Below are 20421 nucleotides of genomic sequence, written 5' to 3' on the forward strand. Positions count from 1 at the left end.
TGTGTGTATGTGTGTGTGTATAAGTAGAAGGATCTACTGAAAGAAAAAGTCTGATAATAGCTACAAATGTATATTGCCCTATTGCAATTATTTAGAAAAACATAATTAAATACAGTAGTAATAATTTAATAAATTTTACTAAATTACTCAATAATAATCGTTTAGTAATAATTAGAAAGATAAGATAATAATTAGAAAAATAAAATTAGCGTTTAATTAGTTTTAGTTTAACTTCGTACAACATTTGATTGAAATTATTTTATTATAAAGCTTTAAAAAAATTATTAGATAAGTTTAATATAAAGAAGAACTTATTCCATATACAGTTCAGACATATTCGAGTTTTAATATTTATTATATTTAATATTAATTATCAAATAATTGTTAATATTGATTATCAAATGTAATTTTGAAATCTAATAATTCTTATTTTAATATTACGAAAAAGTAACAAAAAAGTAATGAATCATTTTTTTGTTTTCTTTTTAATGTAACGTTCCAAATTCTAGTTGAATTTAAATGTAAGAATCAATCACATCGACTACTGTCATACAATACAGAAGCTTGCAGCAATATTATTGCAACATTGTTGAAATATTGCTGTATGAGTTAGGCTTTTAGCAAACGGTTGGATGCCAGTGTACCTACGATGTTTGTTAAATTGCAGGGGAAAAATACGAGCCATCCTTTTCGGACAATGTATACAAAGTACACATGAAGCTCATGATACGCTCAGTCGCGACGTCCGATTATGGCAGTTACAAATGCATATCTAAAAACTCCCTCGGCGAAACGGACGGCAGCATCAAACTCTATCGTGAGTATGACATTCCTGTCATTTAAAACTTTTATTTATTCAATGGAAGACATTGTATAATAACAAATCTGAAAAGCGTTCATATTCTTGTTCGCATTACAATTGTCATTTACATAGATTTGCAAATTAACGAACAATTCTATTCGTTTTATTCTAAATTAAAACTTGCCTCTCAATACGTCCAACGTATAAATTACCATTCTCGAGTGTTTTAACAGTTTTTACGAATCAACCAATCGATAATGTTTATTCTTTAAACATTTTGACGAATTGTACATTTCAATCCGCGCATTATTATACTAAAAGAAAAAAATGAAAAAAATATTCGATTGTTTATCCACGGACGATGGTGGATCGATATCGAAATTCTTTCGCTTGCTAATGAAATTATTAATTGTATTGTTAGCTGTAATATCACACACACAATTATGTATAATTTATAATCATTTTTAATACCATTATATATTTTTTTATGGAGCAATATAAATAATTATTATTACTAACATTATGTCAATAATAAAAATAAAACTTCTAACCATAATTTTATCATGTAATTGAAGAATTTTTTGCATAAACTTAACAAATTTCAAAAGTTAAATTTTCAGGAAATAAAAAAAGATTTCTCATCTTTAAACCGTTCTTTATATAAATATGGTAATTTTTCTCCGGACATATAATAGGTATAAGAACAAAGTTTTAATTAATATTTTGAAGAGCCATTTAAAAAAAAAATAAAATGAAAAACTTCTGGATTTATTTGGTACTAATGAAAATTTATTCATTCTGTAATATTTTATATTAACCGTTTTTACATTAAAAATGATAAGTAAAGAAGGAAATATTATTTAACGTTATTAATATTTTATTTAAACAAATTTTTTATTTATAAAATTTTACAAATTGCTTTTTGCAAAAACATCCTTTACAGCTGTTTGAATTCTCATATTTGTCGTTTTATATTTAATTTTTATTGAAATATAATTATTTACGGTATGACACTATTTAATAGAAAATTTGAAGTGATAACTTAGATTTTTTTTAAAACTTATTTAGTTTTTGTGGGAAACCTATCAGTTACAATCTGCACAAAATATTTTTCTCTCAGTGTATCTTTATTTACGCGTATGATTAATTAATGATAAATAAATCTCGTTATTTCACCCATTCATTTTACTTGGGATCTTATAAAACTGCTCAGCTGATCGGAATTATCTACATTCTGCGAAAGATTTGACGATCATGTCAACCCACGTGTGATCGTATTATATTATCAAATTGATCGCATAATTTGCGCCAGAGCGATCAAAAGGTGATTCAACCAAGTTACGACGGTTATATTATATTAACGTGATATATGATTTATCACGGACGTATATCTCGACCGCGGAGAGAGCCAATATCGATTCGCGCCGGTTTTCGAACATTTGTCAAGCGGTCGTCGCTTATCGGTCGCGCGGTCGTCGCACCTTCTTTCGTTTCTTCGCGACCCCGGGTCCTAACGCGTTATCAGAAATCGTTAGTCGCGCGATGAAGAACCTATCCAGCGGATGAGAAATTAAGCATCCGACCAGAAGCGAATCAGACGACGCGATAAAACGGGGTGGTTCTTTTATGAAGACAACGAGTGAGATATATCGTGAGATGGCTTAAGTCGAGAGGTTTGAAAAGTGAGTGCCAATCACGGCTCTCGCTGATAACCGAAATCTTTTCCGAAACGACGAGAGAACGATAAGGAAAAACGCTCGACCAGATGCATAAGGCGTGCAGAATGGAGAAGTCGCGAGGGAAGCATCAAAGTCGACGTGTTTTATCGTCGACGCGATAGTGTCTGCGAAGCAGTGTGGTAATGACACTCGCCGTAATGCACAAGTTAGAAAAAAGGAGGTTTTAATAATATTTTGACTGTATAATATCAGCTAAAGAATATCAGTCAAAAAATCAGCTAAAAAAGTCACAATGTTAATATTAGTCAAAAATTGTTTGTCAAACATATCCAAAAACTAATTGTAAAAAATAACACAATAAGCAATTTGATTTACAGTTATAGCTTTATTAGCTGTAGCTAATTGATCATATTTTGCTTACAGTTGTAGGTAACTTTGAAACAAGTAAGTGGATTCATAAATAAATATGTAAAAAATTTGATTGAATTCGAAATGCTACGACCTTCTCAAGCAAATAGGTATTACAAAACGTGATTTTACATAAGAATCAAGACAAACAAAAAAATTAAATAAGTTTTAAACTAATAACGTAAGAAAAGTGTGCTCAAATTTTACACAAATATTAAGATTTTAATAATAAAATATTCTGTAAAATTTTTATATTTTTACTAATGTTTTGAAATGTGCACTTAGAGTTTTACACTCTTTTTTACACTCTAGACGCAGAAATATGAGAATTGTTGTAAAATATTATTTTTGGCTATCGTTTAACATTTTTTTTTCTTTTTTAAAAACTATTTTTTATAAATTTTTAAATGTACATTGAAAAATAATTTCTACATTTTAATAAATATTCTTTAAAATAATACTTACTAAACACTATATTTTTTTATTGAATATTTATTCAATAAAAAATATATCAAATTAATAGTTTTTAAATCAAATAGATATCTACATGTTTATCTATATGTTTACATTTAGTAAATATTTAATTAATATATCGAAAATCTGAATAAAATAAAAAATATTAAAATAATATTTATTAAAATAAAAGTGTTACATTAATTATAATTGTTATTTTTTAGAAATGCTGTCATAATAAACTATTAAACGTGCTTATATCATTTAATTTTTGTTTAGTTTCTATTGATCTTTTTCAGAAAATTGTGATTATCTATATCCATAATATACTTCAATAGTAATAAATTGAAAAATAATCAATAATATATAATATGTTGTTAATAATAAAATGATTTCAATTGATGTGTAAAATGTATAAAAAATAAACCTCAAATGATCATTTATAAAAAAAAAAGAAATAAGATAATTACTCCCGGAAGTATATGCTCGAAAAAAATGTTATTCTTGCAATTGAATACGATTTGATCGCATAACGAGACGTCGATCGGAAGTGCATCAGCGTTTCCACACATGAACGGACAGAAAGTTCATCGAAACAATCGGAGAAATCTTGATATCAATCATCAGCCGCGAATAGACAGTTCACCAGAGCACATTTTCTCTCAAACTTTTTATTGATTCGGTATCAAAGGCAAGCTCATCCTTGAGCGATAAGGAGCGTCAACGCCGTGAAAGTTAGTCGTGTCTGCAAATCCGTATTTCCGGGGAAAACGGTGCGAGCCCGGTGAATCACCGATAACTGCGAACGCGTCGATCTGCGTTTCCCAACTCTTTGGCCCTCAACCCCTCTTTTGCTAGTTGTAAAAAGAAGCTCTTTCTATCTATCGATCAGTAATTGTAGGTTTTCGCCTTGGCGCGTCCGCAGATTGAACTTCCCAGCTTTGTACTTTACCGCGACCGCCGAATCGGCGGATTACTGCTAAGCCGCTTAAATAAGCGTTCGATTGTGTCGACGATTTAATGCGCATTAGCATTTTAAACCGGCCTTTCAATCCATGCCGAAAGTTGCTACAATGGCCACGAAGCATTCGCGAGTGCTACTAGTTTTAATTGCTTAACTTTATCCTTTCCTGACGGAAGCGAAGGAGAATGTTTTTTTTGTTAACGCGATTGTTATTCACTTTTAAATCATTTGAAAAGAGCGTGACACAAAATAACGGTCTTTATTATAGTGATTATTTAAAGTTTTCGTCCATTAGCGTTAATTACTTCGCATTGAACAATATTAAAGTAGCAGCTTAAAATTTATCTGCAAATATCGCGTGTTCAATCGAATATTTACACTGCAGGAATGTAATAATGTAACATGCGGTGAGATATTGTCCCACGTACTTCTATCCTATTTTATTTAACAATAAATCCCGTACGTAAAAACCTGTACGTACATAGTCTATACGATGTTTTACATTTCCTCGTTTGCGATATTTAATTTTTATATGTAAAAAATTTATAACGCGGCGCATACGTTCCTCTGTTAGTATAGTTTTATTCAAGATAGATTTACATTGAATTGCAAAGGTTATTAATACATTGCGTATTTTGGCAGATATACCAACGCCTACTACAGAACCGACGACGACAAGTACACTGCCCGTTCCTACTACCATGGATCCAGGTAAATATTAATTCAAAATAAAATAAATTAAGGCTTGTTAATTGGCAATGTAAGAAAAACTGTATAAAAAGAATAATGATCATAAGATAAGCAAAAATTAAAGCTGGTAAATGTAAGTAATAGCAAATAATTTATTCTCTAGTAATTTAAAAAGACAAATTTAGACTTTTAACTGTAGTCTCCATCAGTAAGATAATAATAAAAAAAAAATAATAGAGATATTAATATTGCAAAGTTTAATTGAAGAAGCTTTAATGTCAAGTAATATTCAATATTGACAGGTTTCGTATCGCGGAACTGATGATATCATTCTGTATTTTCTAGCCATTTTTTTTTTGAGGTTTTGGCTGTAAAAAGAAACGATTATGTTTCTTTGTAATCTCTATAATCATTTGATTTGAAATATATCGCGAGTATTTTTACTACAACTTTTAATTTCTTTATACATCAAAATTATCAATTGATATAAAAAAAATTTTAACAAACTAGATAATTAATATTATTTCTTTATTTGATTTCTTTATTGATATTATTTATATTTGAGTAAACAATTACTAAATTGAATTCAGTAGATTCAAAATTCATGTTAATTTGTTTTGTATTATATGATACAAGAACATTTGATCACATAATTTTATTACATCAAACATCTAGTGGTTAAACATTCAACAAAAATTTATGTTGTCTTGTTTATAATATGTATTAATCCATCTCCTCTCTCTCTCTCTCTCTCTCTCTCTCTCTCTCTCTCTCTGCAATAGTTTATTTCACTCTAACCTCGAGTTTTAGATGCAATATCTAATACCACATGCTCAGTTTTCGCTCTTATATCCATTGTATCGTATTATGAAGGTGTTTTCTTACATTGCAGTAAAGTAATTCCTATTAATTTCTTGCTTCCTTTATTTATTTTTGTTTCATTTGGTTTCTTCTCGCTTTATTGCCCTTTCAGATTAAATAATATTCTTGTGTATGCGCGTGTCATGAAAACACATATGTTTGTGATGTGTACATATGTAAATATTAAATATGTTAAATTTATTCTAATTTATATCTTTCACTGTGTATGTATTTTATTGTATTTTTTTTTACTGCTATTTTAATAATCGTTTTACACGTTGTTAGCTATTTTATCTGTCACTTTTTATTTAAATTTAACATATATTATACTTTACTTTTATTTATTTATAATAAAAACTTTTTCTTACTTGTTTTATGCCTTACATTTTATGCATTAGATTTCCTTCGTTTTAATAATACCTATGTAACTTTTAATTACTATGAAATATATTTTACTTTACAAATATAATAATCCTACTGACGAACTGCTTAAAATTAATTCAATATAAAATGTGTTAATGGTTTAAAAAAACAATTCCATTTCTCAGCTTTACTTAATACATATTAAGATAATTGTTTCAATCGTACTTTTCCTTATTAGCCGTTATGCAGATAACTAATAAAAACAATATTGTTTTCAGTGGAGAATATCCAGTGGTCGCGACAAAAGCCCATGCCCAGTTTAGAGCCGAGCTCTAATGAAATAACCGATGCATCTTTGTCGACCATCGTGAGAAGTGAAGGTTCGCTCGCTTTTCATTATTCGCTTAAGCTTTCTTTCTTTTGCTGTTACTGGCGCAGATTTTCGTATTTAAACGAGGTAGAAGCCTCAGGAAAATATGAGATATTTTAAATAGAAACGCATTATATTGACACAAAGTCATTTAATTTTATTTTTAATCACGTTTAAAGATTTCTGAAATGAAATGAATATTTTACTTACTTTAATAGATACGAAATTAAAATTGTAATACTATAATGTTACTATAAAATGACGAAAGAGAAAACAGATTTTATTTTTGCCACGAATGCATGTTAACAAAATCAGAATATTCAATTTTAAGTTTACGCGATTTTTTTATACAAAAAGAATTTATCGACATTCTCAATTAAATATATTTCGTGTAAACATTCAAATTAATTATATAGCTATAAATACAATTACAGTTGAAAGATACTCTTAATATTTTATAGTATAAAATATAGTGTAAAATATCTTTATTGAATATAATTGTATTTATTCCAACGTATATAGTTAATTTGAATGAAATAACTAAGATTTTTACATTGTGTGAAAAATGAAATGTCATAAAAAATAAAATTTAAATATTTTGATTTTCTCAACGCATGCATTTGTGTTATGGCGGGAATAAAAAGTTTGTTTATCCTTTCATCATTTTAATACGAATATTATAAGTGGCAATTCTGACTTTCTACATCGCCGTTACAATTACGCATGCTGGCGACAGTTGCGGTGTTGTCGAAACAAGTTTGAATATTCAAAGCTCCTGTGCAAACCTCGCGGAACTTTTAGAGGAAACAAAAATCAGATTATCCGACTGCGCAACGAAGGTGAGATTTGACAATTGCACTGGGAATTCAATGGAAACCAGATGCCTCATGAGACTTGTACATCATGATTGCAGATCTCCATTATTCGCTAATTGTGGTTAACATTACGCATATTAATTTGATTATTCTTTGAAATAATCTTGATTTTATATGCATTAATATATACATTAATATATGCATTAATATATGCATTAATATATATCAAAAACAACAAATTTTGATCAACATTTTGTTTTTTGCAAGTAATAATATGAGTTATCAGCCTTATTCTTAAGTACAGTGCTTTTTTGGGGTCGTAAATTCTGGTCACACATTATCTAATTGAAATTTTATACTTGTAAAATTATATTAATAATAATTGTTAATGAAAATTTATAGAAAAATTATATTTCTTCCTTCCGCTTTCGATCATCTTTTTTTTTTAGAAAAATAAATGTGTACTTTTTTTTTATTCAAATATGATAACTTTTACAGTGTTTTTTACACTAAAAAAGGAGCTTTTTAAAAAATTTCATTCTTTAATTAAAAAAACATTTGTTTTGAAGTTTTTATGTAGTATTACAAATTTGTATATATAAAGAATTTAAATATTGTTTTTTTCAATATATATGAAAATAAATATAATGGTATGAAGACCCATTTATTATGTACAGTTTTAAGCGATACATTAAAATATTAAAATTTATTAGTAACTTTTAATATAAAAAACACTTACATTGATTTGCAAGGCTTCTGTTTTTTAATACTTGAATGGTGATGTTTATATTATTCCATAAAGAAAAACCAAAAAGTTATAAATTTTTTTAATTTGTAAAGCTTCTTTAAAAATAAAGTCCTTGATTTTTAAAAATCTGTAAATGATAGAACTTTGTTGATCTTATGCATATATTCTCTTCTCAGTTAATAATACACAGTTAATAATACATAAAGATCGTTCAGATGTTGAGAAACAGAAACCTTGTAAATCAATAGAACCAATAATATACTTTTTTAAAATGATGGAATTCTAGAGGGAAAAATATTTTATATTTTATTATCATAGAATACGTGTTTACAAAATTTAAATTTCTTTTCTCACCCATGAGATGAAATTTATGTGTATCGGATTTATGTGTCCCGCTCATGGTATACATATGGCCAGAACATTCGTAATTCAAGCAATAAAATGTTGATCTATGCGATCAGTGAGGAGGAACGCTTGAAAACACGTCACCTTCCGCAAATACGTTGCCGCGACCCGAAATTCGCCGGGATACGTCGTCTTAAATCATCGCCCCCGACGTAATGCGAGAACTTACACGCCGCCGGGCAGTGGCGGAACTTTCCTACGGAAAGTTTCGCGGAAGGCGCGAAGTTTATTCCGCAAAACTTCCAGCAACGTGCCACGCCGCCTCGGAATCCTCCTTCCCGAAAGCCTCTACCTCCTGTGCCGTCCTCCGCCACGACAAACGCGGAACTCTCGACGGGATTTTGATGAAATCCCATGCGGTTTATGAACTACCGCGCTCGGTCCAACTATGGCAAGTAATCTGCACCCGGGACGCCAACGCCGGTATCCAAACTTGTTTCGATTATCATGTAAACTGACGGGTATGAGTGAAGTCGCGGCAATTCAGATACCAACGAGTTGGACGCGATCTGGTTTACGATCTCCCCGGCGGACAGACAATGAGAGTCGCGTTACTCAACGCAAAGGTAATACAAAAGTACGCTAACGACATCATAAGCAATGTTTCTAGAAAGAATATATAATATATAGTAAGAGTATTGGAAAGATTCACCACGTCTCTTGTTTTCCGAAGAAAGAAGTAGAAGATACTATAAATTTTTTAACAGAGTTTGCCCTTAGTTTTCGTTTTTGAATATTTATTACTTATTCACGGCATGAATGGTCGTCTTATATAGTGTCGTTTAATAGTCATAAAATGTGTAATATACTCTTGGCCAAAAATATTAGACACATTATTAATCATTATTTAATGTTTTAGCTTAATTGATTTATAGTTACTGTGAATTATTTTTTGTTTCAAGAACTCTTTAAATTTACGTACCATTCAAAAGAAGTATCAATAAAGGATAAACTTTGTAAAAGAAACAGATAATAAAAATTGTTTTTACATTCTACATTAAATAATTTTTAATTCAAATTGATATTTTCTGTATATTTTTATAAAGGAGAATGTAATATTAAAACTCACAGAATTTGTATCACAAAAAATTTATGCTAATCAGTGTTTATTAGCATTCTTATTTTTTTTGCAGACTTTTTTGTGATTTTCCTATTTTTCCTTGTACAACCGATAATTGTAAAATAAATATAAACGTACGTTACTGACTCACAACTTTTAACTTAGATTAAATATTTGTTCGCTAGTGTTTGTTTTAAATTTCCTTTTTTGTTTTTTGCATAGAAACTAAATTAAAATATACGTTAATATTTCTTTGGTTCAAATATAAAAAAGATCATTAGAACCCAATCGATTAATGCATTTGGCAATTAGTTGACATTTTCTTTTGCAAAAGTAGCGTTTATTGAAACTTGTGAGCGGTACTGTATAATGTCGATAATCAATAAAAAACAACACAAATAAAAGAATTTTAGATCAATAAACAATATATAAGTATCTAATAACCTTTAACTAAAGCTATATATTATTGAGACTTCAATATATTATTGATATATGATGATTGTTTTCAGAAACGCGAATCCGTGGCAGGCCGAATCACGAAGAGAATCACGAAGCTGAAAACGTCATTGATACTAACAGCCACAAAAACGTCGATAATGACATCGGGCAGCGAAGAATCGACAACACGGCGCAATCGATGTCATCTAAAAGCAGCACGTGGCATTGCGTGACGCGATCCAGCGCAGCGATTTGCATAATCATGCTTTCCGCCTTGTCGTAGTCATTGCGGAGTGAGGATGATTGGTCGATGTCCTTCCAGCTTGCAGCATAAAATCCTACAATCTTTCCTCAACCGCGCAAGGGATCAATTAACTGATGAATAGCGCACTTATTGAAGGATTTGCGGCCATCGATGGCCGAAAAGAAGACGATTATCATAGTGAAACTATGAATTTATCTTGCCTTTGATAAGGCATATTACTTGTTATAATAGATCGTTATAACAAATTGCGCCATTCCTTTTTCTCTCTTGTTTTTAGCTCTCTTTTATTGTATAAAGAAGACAAAAACAAAGTCTGCAATGTTGTAGACGCGGAGTATAATTATTTTATGTCATATCAACTTGAGAAAAAAATGTATTCATAATTATTTTTATAAAATTCATTAATACTATATTTTGAAGCGAGGATTTTTCTGTATTGTTATTGACATATAACACTAAGACTATCAATAACGGAATCTATTTCTACTATTTAAATATATTATGTACAAGATGAATTAATGAAAACTTTTTATTCGTTGTCTGTAATGAATCGATTTTTTGCAAAATATATCGAAATGTGCCAATTTTGTTTTTAAAGAGATTGTATAATTGTAGTAAAGGATACATTTTATATGAACAGAGCAGCTTTAGTTAAATTATAAAAATGTGCGAGTCCTTTATGAATGTCCTTTAATGTTGTTTTGCCTTTTAATTAAGGTAGCTACTCTTCCAAAAATTTTAAATAAAAATAAATTAACGTATTGTTTTAAGGATCATTTAATTCTGTTTAAGAAATTACACACGTTGGTATCAAAAATTGAAAATCTTAAATAGATTTAATTGAGTTAGACTATAAAGATCATCTGATTTTATTCTATTAAATTTTTTTTTCGTGATATATGAAATATAAAATATTATTCAACGCCGGATTTCATACAAGGTCTACTTACAAAAAACAATTGATGAAGTGTCAGAAATGTTTTAAAATGTTTGCAATAACTGGAAGAAAGACTTTATTATTGTATAGAAATTGAAGGATATTTTAAATTTATTGAACTTATATTTTTTAAAATATTTATTAATTTTTTTGTATGAATTGCAAATTTTCAACTTTTAATATTTAAGACTTCCAAATGCGATTTTTTTCAAAGAAGTACTTATACAAAATGAAAAAAATAGGACACAATAGAAGGACTTAAAAGACTTTCAAAACAATGTTTTACATTTTAATGATTTAACATTTTTAAAAGATATGAAAATATGTGTAAATTTATTTCGGAAAAATTGCGCTATTGAATGCACTACTGTCAGTCGCAAACGTTAAAAAAAAGATAAAAGAGATATAAAAACAAATCACGAACGAATATAATGTATAAAAGAAAAATTTATATGTTTTATACATTTCAAAATTTTTTATGATTTTGTTTTGTAAAGTTTGTTCATATTCTGTGAGACGTTTTCTTGTTTTACACAGAATTCTACTCAAATCAAGAAAATAAAGCAATATAATTAAATTTATCACAATTATACTTTCTAAATTCTTTGAATGAAACACTCTAAAAAGTGAAAATTGAATAATATTGAAAAAGAGGAGCTCAATTTTCAATCTTTAAAAATAAGATTTCATTCTTTAGAGTGACAATTCTAAAAGATTTAGAGAACTTTTTTCTTAAAAACAAAATTGATATATTTCATAACCAGTTAAAAACCATTATAAAAAAACAATAAAAAGTTTTTGTTGATTTATATCTCTGTATCTTTTAAAAAAAAAGGGATGAAAGCGAAATTTATTAATTTATCTATTTATATATTGCAACAAAAATTAATGGATAATTTCAGGAAGTATATCATTTTGATACTAATAGTAGTAAGGGAGGGATGGGTGGGATCATATATGTCTTTATATGTCTGAACAAAGAGTCACCTAGCTATAAAGAGAATTCTTCTCTCTAAATCAGTACGGATTACGAAATTATCCGCATATACAGATGTGAAGTTTGAATTCGCGATTTATAATATTTGTCGCTGTCATATGGAGCCACACATCTCTTCTCTATTTATTTTAAATTTGAAAAAAAATTACAATTTAATCATTTTAATTGTTTAATGATTCTAGTGTTAAGTTACGATATTCAAGCATCATTTACTGACAGATGATAATAAAGATATCAAGATATGTAATTCAAGTGATAATGTACTTAACATGTTGAGTTTACCAAATAGAAGATAATTCATAATTGGTGATATGTAGATGAACATCTCTATTCTCCAATCGATATTTTCAAAGAAAAAGTAAAAATTTGTTTGTGAGTTTTGAATGGAGAAATAAAAAAGAAGTAGAACTTATTAAAATAATGTGCTGATAAAAATGACATTAAGTACAAAGTTACCTAATTGTATACTGGCATTTAACGTGTTAATATGTGTCACAATAATATTAATATTATTTTATTCGTTCAAGTTGAATTATTTATTTATCTTTAACTTCTATCAGAACTCTCCTTATCTTTCATAAAGCATCGATAATCATTCCAAATCTTTTTGACGTATCAGCAGATTTGTGAAGCCATTGCTGTCGGACGTATCCTAGGAATGATGCCGTGACGACATTCTCCTTGTCTGATTCTATCATCACTGAATCCTTTTTTCCAATCTTTCTTCTATTGATAGAGAGGCTTTTAAATCGCGTGCATCGTTAGCGAAACGAGATCTCCCAATTTCCCCCAAAGATTTTTTTTTCGTATGAATATGATTTATATTTGATATTTTTATTCGAATTGCAATTATATCATTAAAAAGATTGATTACGACAGTATTTTTTTATTAAAAGATATTAAGATATTTATGTGTTCCATTTCTTTTGTTTGAAAATATTCGTAGCATTTTTGTCTCACGAATTAACACAATCTCGGTCATGATTATTATACAAAAATGACAAACTCGAAACAGAGACAGAAATTTTTTTTGTAAGATACGTATTGAATATTGTATTAATTATTCGCTTTCTATCGCTTATCCATATTGTTTCTAGATCAAGTAAAAATTCGGCCTATTCGATTGGTAAATAACATTCGCCAGTGGCTTCGTGCGAATGCGTAGATATTTATATTAAGATGTTAATAATATATGATTAAATGATAATTTAAAATTAAAATAATATACGAAATGTTGATAAATAATATTATTTATCAATATTTTCATATACTAAATTTGCACAGAATCTGAATATTTATGCGCATACATTAAAGCTATTCCTTGAGAATTATTTTCGTGTCATATGTAACTGTTAACGTATTTAATTTTATTTGAGAAACAGAAAATAGTTAAAAAGTTAACCCTTTGCACTTCTATGCCGACTATGTAGTAACATGTTAACTAACAAAAAGAGCTCAATTTTAAGCATAATTATATTAAACATTTACCACAAATAATATTCAAATTCATATTGGCTGATGATCAAGATAATGGATTATAAATTGGCTGATAAATTACATCAAACATTTTTCTATGTCAGTTCTCACTAAACACTAATCAATTAACAGTAATATCTAACATTAATATTACAATTTTATACTTAACAATGTAATTGTTACATGTAACATATGTTGTATTACCTATGTAGGCATAGAACGGTGAAAGAACGTGTTAAGACGATATTGCAATGTTGAATGTTAAAGTGTGAATCTTTTTCAACGTTAAATCTGTGTTGATTTTTCTACACAAATTGTTAATGTTGCTGTAAAGCTGAAATAATATTCTCGTGCAGCATAGAACGTTGAAAGAACATTATTAAAATGTTACAATGTTGAATGTGAAATGTGAATATTTTTTCAACGTTGAACTTACTTTGCAATGTTACAATTCAATATTTCTGAGATGCTGATTCAATTAGTATGCTGTATGAGTTACATTTATATTAATTGAACATAACAATTTCTAACATTGATGTTATTATGTGTTATTAGTTGATATTTAGTGAGTTTTTTGTAACTGACACAATAATTTCTCTTTCAATGTTAATCGCAGTGGCAATTTTAAAATTATGAAACATCTTTTCAGTTGATTATTTTTAGTAATTTGAAAATTATAAAACATTCTGAAGCCAAGAATTTTTTATTGTGCCATCTGTTCAAATGTAATTAATTATTAGTGCAAAGGGTTAATCAATCTTAAGCTAAATGTATAAATTAGTATATAAGCATAGAAAGTGTGTTAGTGTGCAAAACTCGAAGAGTGTCTCGAAAGCGATGCGTAAGATGCAACGAAGCAACCGGGACTTGTAAATTTCCGATAATTAGTCACTTGCATATATATATATTTGTAAATAATGTTACGATCGTATGGACATGACATTATCGCTGTACTAATTATATCGATAAGGACAGTTTTGTATATATTAAGATAGTCCCTTTGGGTGCTAAAATAAGCGTGTGAGTAGTTGTCGACGTTTTTATATATGTGGATGTTTCTGCAAATGAAGTTATTGCCTCGACACGTAACAGAACGAAATTCCAAATATGAGAAATAGAAAGGTTCTTCTTGCGGCATTCTATAAATTAGGGCTAAATTGTAGTGAACACTGTTTTATGTTTTATAACCGAAAACGTAATGTTCCTACACGCAATCAAGCGCGATTGTTAAGCTACTCTTTAAATTCATAAAATAATTTACGTAAAAGAGATTTATATTGATAATCAGAAATTAATAATTCATATATCCTTGCCGAAAATATCTGAAATATTTTTGCGACGTATTATTTATATCTTATTATACTGTTAACTGTTAATGAATGACAGCAATTTGAAACTCGCGGTTCAGAAAACATCTAGTGTGTCTTTATGCCGCGCATAGCAAATTTAAACGAAAAAATGGCACATTGTTTGAAACGTCAAATGATCAGAACTTATGTATCTATGTTTACATTGACGTGATAAAATTTAACGTCCGCTCAATGATACAATCGAATTTTAGAAATTAATTTAAGTGTTACAATTAAATCCCTTGATATATGTCACAACTCTCGGAATCCAGATGTAAATATTAACTACAAGACTACGCTACGATTACGTACTGTAAAGTGAATGGAATCGTTGTAAATAATTGCAGCAAGCTTTGTATGTTGTTATGAGGTGGTACACGATCTATTATAAAAATATATTATTCGCATAAAATATAACTAATATAAGTGCACGTGCTTGTATTTCTTATGAATAATACTATAATTAATTGAAAATTTTGAAATTTTTAAAATTTTTTATATGTTAACTGCTCGACGATGAATCGACGTTAATATCTACGTAATACGATTATTGATATGGGACCCATTCAATTTTTATTATTTAAAAGACACTAATTAATTCCGAGGAATCAAAATAATATAACTAAAAGAAGAATAAATATTAAGTATATTTTAATAAGAATAATCCAAATTTACAAATATGATATAAAAAAATTGAATTACTTAACAAAGAGGTTTATTGAGTGAGTTCAATAGACTCCACCATTATTAGTTCCGAAGAATTAAAATAATAAATATTAAAAAAATTAAAGTTTATAATTGAAAGCAGCGAAAATTGATATACAAACCTAAAAATATATGTATCATTTAATTTATAATTGAATGTTTAGTTAAATAAATTTGCGTAATTAAATCTGCAGCGAGAGTATCGTGTACCACGTAAATTCAGATTTTTGTTAGCTGTAGCTCAATAAAAGAAGTTTCAATTTCAGTGAGCTTATTGCCGCTTTATAGACATTAATATTCACAAAAATATGACTTTAAATAAAACTTCATAGAAAAAAATCCCAAAATGTATTGTAAAGAATTTATGTTTATGTTTATGTTTTCATTCTCGTAATAGTAGAAATGAATCATGTTATAATTGAATGGACGAATGCAAATGGAATGAATAAATATCGAATGTTTAATCTAACTTTGTATAAATCCTATTTCATTAATTTATGAATTTTTGTTCTTTGATAGAGCCTTTTGTAATAAAGTTAATTAAATAACTAATAATATGCAATTATTGTATATTACTCAATATGATATTAATATAAAATTGTTTAATTTACCTCTGCTTCTTTTATTATTCTTTTTTAAGAATATGATTACTCTGCATTATTGCATTTAATTGTATAGTGATCATTTATGACTCAAATCGAATAGTAGCAACAATTGTTGGCTTATTCCTTTTTAAATATTCTTACCCATATTGTAGATTTAAGGAAGGTGTAATAAGATTGAAGTTTTTTTTGAAATACAATGAAGTTTCCATTTGCAGTATTTTTTACTTGATTATATTCTTTTTAATCTTACTTTATTTTAAAAATTTTGAAATTTTATTTATCTAATACAGTATTGTAAATTAAAAAACGTTCAATGAATTGTAAAATTCAATTTTGCTTTTGTATTTTAATTGATTTTGTAACTTCTTACAATTTTTACTTTGGATTATTTTTAATTTTTCATAATTCGAATCCATAAACTTAGAATTCTAAGTTTTTTGTCTTGGAATTTAACTAATAAATTGATGTAATGTAATATAGTGTAGGTTAAAATTAATTAAAATATATGTACTTTAATTGATTGATTTAAGTATTTATTATATTATGTCTTCATTTTTTTTAAATATACGTCTGTACTTTTGCATTCTTATGCTATTGTTTTGTTCTCCATATACATTTATAAGCATACTTTTCTGAAAAAGGAAAAATAATTTGATGTTAATTATTCAGTAAACTAACATTAATGTTAGAGTAACTTACAACACAATAATAACATTAATATAATATTACTATTTGATATTTACTGGCTATAGAATTATTATAAAATGTATACAGAGTATTGAGCACTCAATCCAAAGTAAACATATTATTGTCAATAATTTAATTCTCAGTGCAAATTAGTTTCATTTACAAATGATCTCATCAACAGAAAATTTAATTATAAAATAAATTGTGGACACTACGCGCAAGAATTGAAGATGTAACTTAGGTTGTTTGGGAACTAAGATACATACGATAAAAAGTAAGTAATAAATTTGTATTTCATGTATACACGGACATTTCTTCCTGATGCCGATAGTGCTTACAGGACTAGATCGCGTGCAAGAAGCACGGGCAGTGGCGCAACCAGATCGGATCCAGTATCGCAGCATAATTGCCGTATAGCTACGCAATTGAACATCATCGTTAATCTACGTTTTATTTATTGTTCGACTAACTTAATTAGCTAGTTACACACTGATCTATACCAGTATTATTGCGGAGACATTCATGACTTATAAAGTCGCATTTGAATTTTATTGTTAGAAATAAGAAATAAACGTGCCTCTTATCACATCATCAAATATTAACAGTTTTGTTGCGATGGAAACATATCCTCATAGCAAAATTTTGTAAAATGCAATGACATCTAGAGAGAGAGAGAGAGAGAGAGAGAGAGAGAGAGAGAGAGAGAGAGAGAGAGAGAGAAAATGTGAGAGAAAGATAACGCTCCCACGTTTTTATTACATATGCAGAGACATATATAGTTACGCCACCAATCAGCACAGATAATGCATTCTACCTGTACACACTATGACATTTTAATGCTTATTTCTTATATATATAAATATGGTACTCGCCACTTACTTTCTAAACCAACGTTACTTAGTTATGCTTCGTATTACTCTTCATTACTCTTTATTACAAATCCACACTTTTTCCTCCACGATTCCTTACGCGCGTTGTAGCATGTCTGATGCGTATGATGTGTGTTATCTACAATGTCAATGACATACAAAAGTAGTTGCTCTGAATATCTTCGATATATATTGTTCAATTGTCGCACAGTCGTTTTACATGTTAAATAATTCATGAACGCCTAAGCTTCACACAACTGCAATGTGTAATCCTATTAATGAATGCTACTCGATACGCAATGTATTGCATAATGATTCAATCGAGGTGTTGAGCATCTTTAGAGAATATGCGCATATGTCTAATGATATTTAAATTAAAATTTCACTTAAATTAAATCAAATTTTATTAATTGGATTAATCAAAAGTATTATTTTCGCTGCACTATTCGAATATTTCAGCGCAATTTTATATTTTTTTAAAATAGATACGTCTCACTCTTAATCATAGAATATGTAATATTTAAATTAAAATTTAATTTAAATTACATTTTATGAATTAATTAAAAATCATTAATATTATCTTTGCCCGATTACCGGATTATTAAACTTAAATTTGTATATTATATTATGAAATAGGTACGTCTCATACTTAATTACACAAGATTCATATTTTTAATATTAAATATTAAATTAATTATATATTAAATTAATATTAAATTAAAATTTAACTTAAATTACATTTTATAAATTAATTAAAAGTCATTGTATTATTTTCGTTGCGCGGCTTGTATTTTTGAGCAACATAAGTGTATATATTTTAAAATAAATACGTTAAGATAATTTATTAAAATTGTTAAAGCTTTTATAAAATCAATATTTGCTTCAAAGTAAATATAATGTGTCTTATATTAAAATGATTCAATTTCCTTTTATACCGAAGGAATACAGATACTTGTATGTGATATGTCTTCTTATATACAATATTCTGCAGAGATATGTACAATATTCTGCACTATTATTTTTCCAAACTGCATCCATCATAATTATTCCAGAGTATACTTAATCAACATTAATTATCGATGCTCACACTATTCAATTTGGAGTATTTAAGCTTGCAAAGCCGTTCTATTTACAAAGTTAATTGCAAGCAATTGTGCTCGCCAAAAGATGTCAATCTACTGGAAGGAAATTATATTATATCGAAAGTAGCTAAAATGTCATACTAAATAAAATAGAATCATTAAAGGAAGGCTGCTAACTTAATTATCTCTACGCGGAGAGAAAGAATTGATCAATCTCTTTATTTCCATAGCAAATTATTCTCGCATACTTGCGTAGTTTATTTGCCATTTTTATTCTATTTTTTTTTTGGTTTCTCAATGCTCGGATAACAGCTCTCTTTTTAATAGCAAGAACTCGATCTCTTCTTACAGTTTTGCTTTATTCTTCTATTGTTTTTTTTTTATTGCAGTCTGCTTAACCTATTTCAAAACTCTTTCATAGTCGATATTCAATAATAAGCTCTCTATTTGCATACGTATACATACATCAGTGAACGAAAACACAAAGCGCCACGTGCAAGCTCTGCATCGTGATATTGTACTGTGATTCAGACCGTACAGGGTGTCCCAGTTTATAGAATGTGTTATCCAAAGCTCTGACAGCTTAAGTGAAGCCCTACGAATATTTGCATCGATTACGAAGCAAATATTGATACGTTGCGCAACGTTAATAGTTAATAATACGGAAATTGCAGTTATAACTATCGGTTGCGTATTCATAGAATAAATTGATGCAGTCTCTTAGTAAATGATGGATGTCTTAATAAATAATTCACGCGCTGTCAAACACCTTAAATGAATGTTATTTCGCGAGTTTATCTGATATTGTCGAGGAAGTGTATCTATTTTATTTTACGAGAAGTGATATTCTTCGCTAGACCTCGTATAACAATGTGACAATATATGAATGTTTTATCAGCCTATTCTAGTATGTACAGTACGTTCAGATTTAGAGCATAATAAAGTGAGATCTATTCACACGCAGTACATTGACCACTCGGAATTTATTTAAGGATGCCAAGAGAGCCTCCTCAGTCTTGTACTTATTACGTATATTATATACAGATTATGTGATATACTCTCTGGTATTTGTTATTTTAAGAAAAATAGGATTACTGAAATGTTGTGTATTCTCTTTAAATATTTAATTTTTATATTCTTCCCGAAATGTGAATTGAAATTCTAAAATTAATTGCACTCTACTTTATAATCTTAGAAAAAAATTTATAAATAAATAATTATTTATTTCGTTTTGGAACGAAATTTGTAAAGAAAAAGATTAATAAATAAATAATTGTTGTTAATTAGCAAGATATAAAATATAGGATAAATCAATTTATTAATTTGATATTCTGCAGGAAGAAAATCGAAGAAATACCGATGTGACAATGTTACATGTGTATACATACTGCCT

At 28.3% G+C, this 20421-nt stretch overlaps 1 protein-coding gene across 1 annotated transcript in view; it reads left to right on the top strand.

The window, feature by feature from the left end:
- The window catches only part of LOC108686467 (neurotrimin-like), a 121457-nt gene extending 110960 nt beyond the window's left edge, over nucleotides 1-10497 (top strand). Inside the window, exons 7-10 of the mRNA XM_018191798.1 lie at nucleotides 668-817; nucleotides 4949-5017; nucleotides 6499-6600; nucleotides 10128-10497. Of these exons, the coding sequence (XP_018047287.1) occupies nucleotides 668-817; nucleotides 4949-5017; nucleotides 6499-6600; nucleotides 10128-10339 (533 nt within the window). The 3' untranslated portion in view covers nucleotides 10340-10497. The remainder of the gene's footprint in view (nucleotides 1-667; nucleotides 818-4948; nucleotides 5018-6498; nucleotides 6601-10127) is intronic.
- The last annotated feature ends 9924 nt before the right edge of the window (nucleotides 10498-20421 follow it).

The sequence above is a fragment of the Atta colombica genome, unplaced genomic scaffold (genome assembly GCF_001594045.1).
Source record: "Atta colombica isolate Treedump-2 unplaced genomic scaffold, Acol1.0 scaffold183, whole genome shotgun sequence".
In the NCBI taxonomy this organism is placed as follows: domain Eukaryota; kingdom Metazoa; phylum Arthropoda; class Insecta; order Hymenoptera; family Formicidae; genus Atta; species Atta colombica.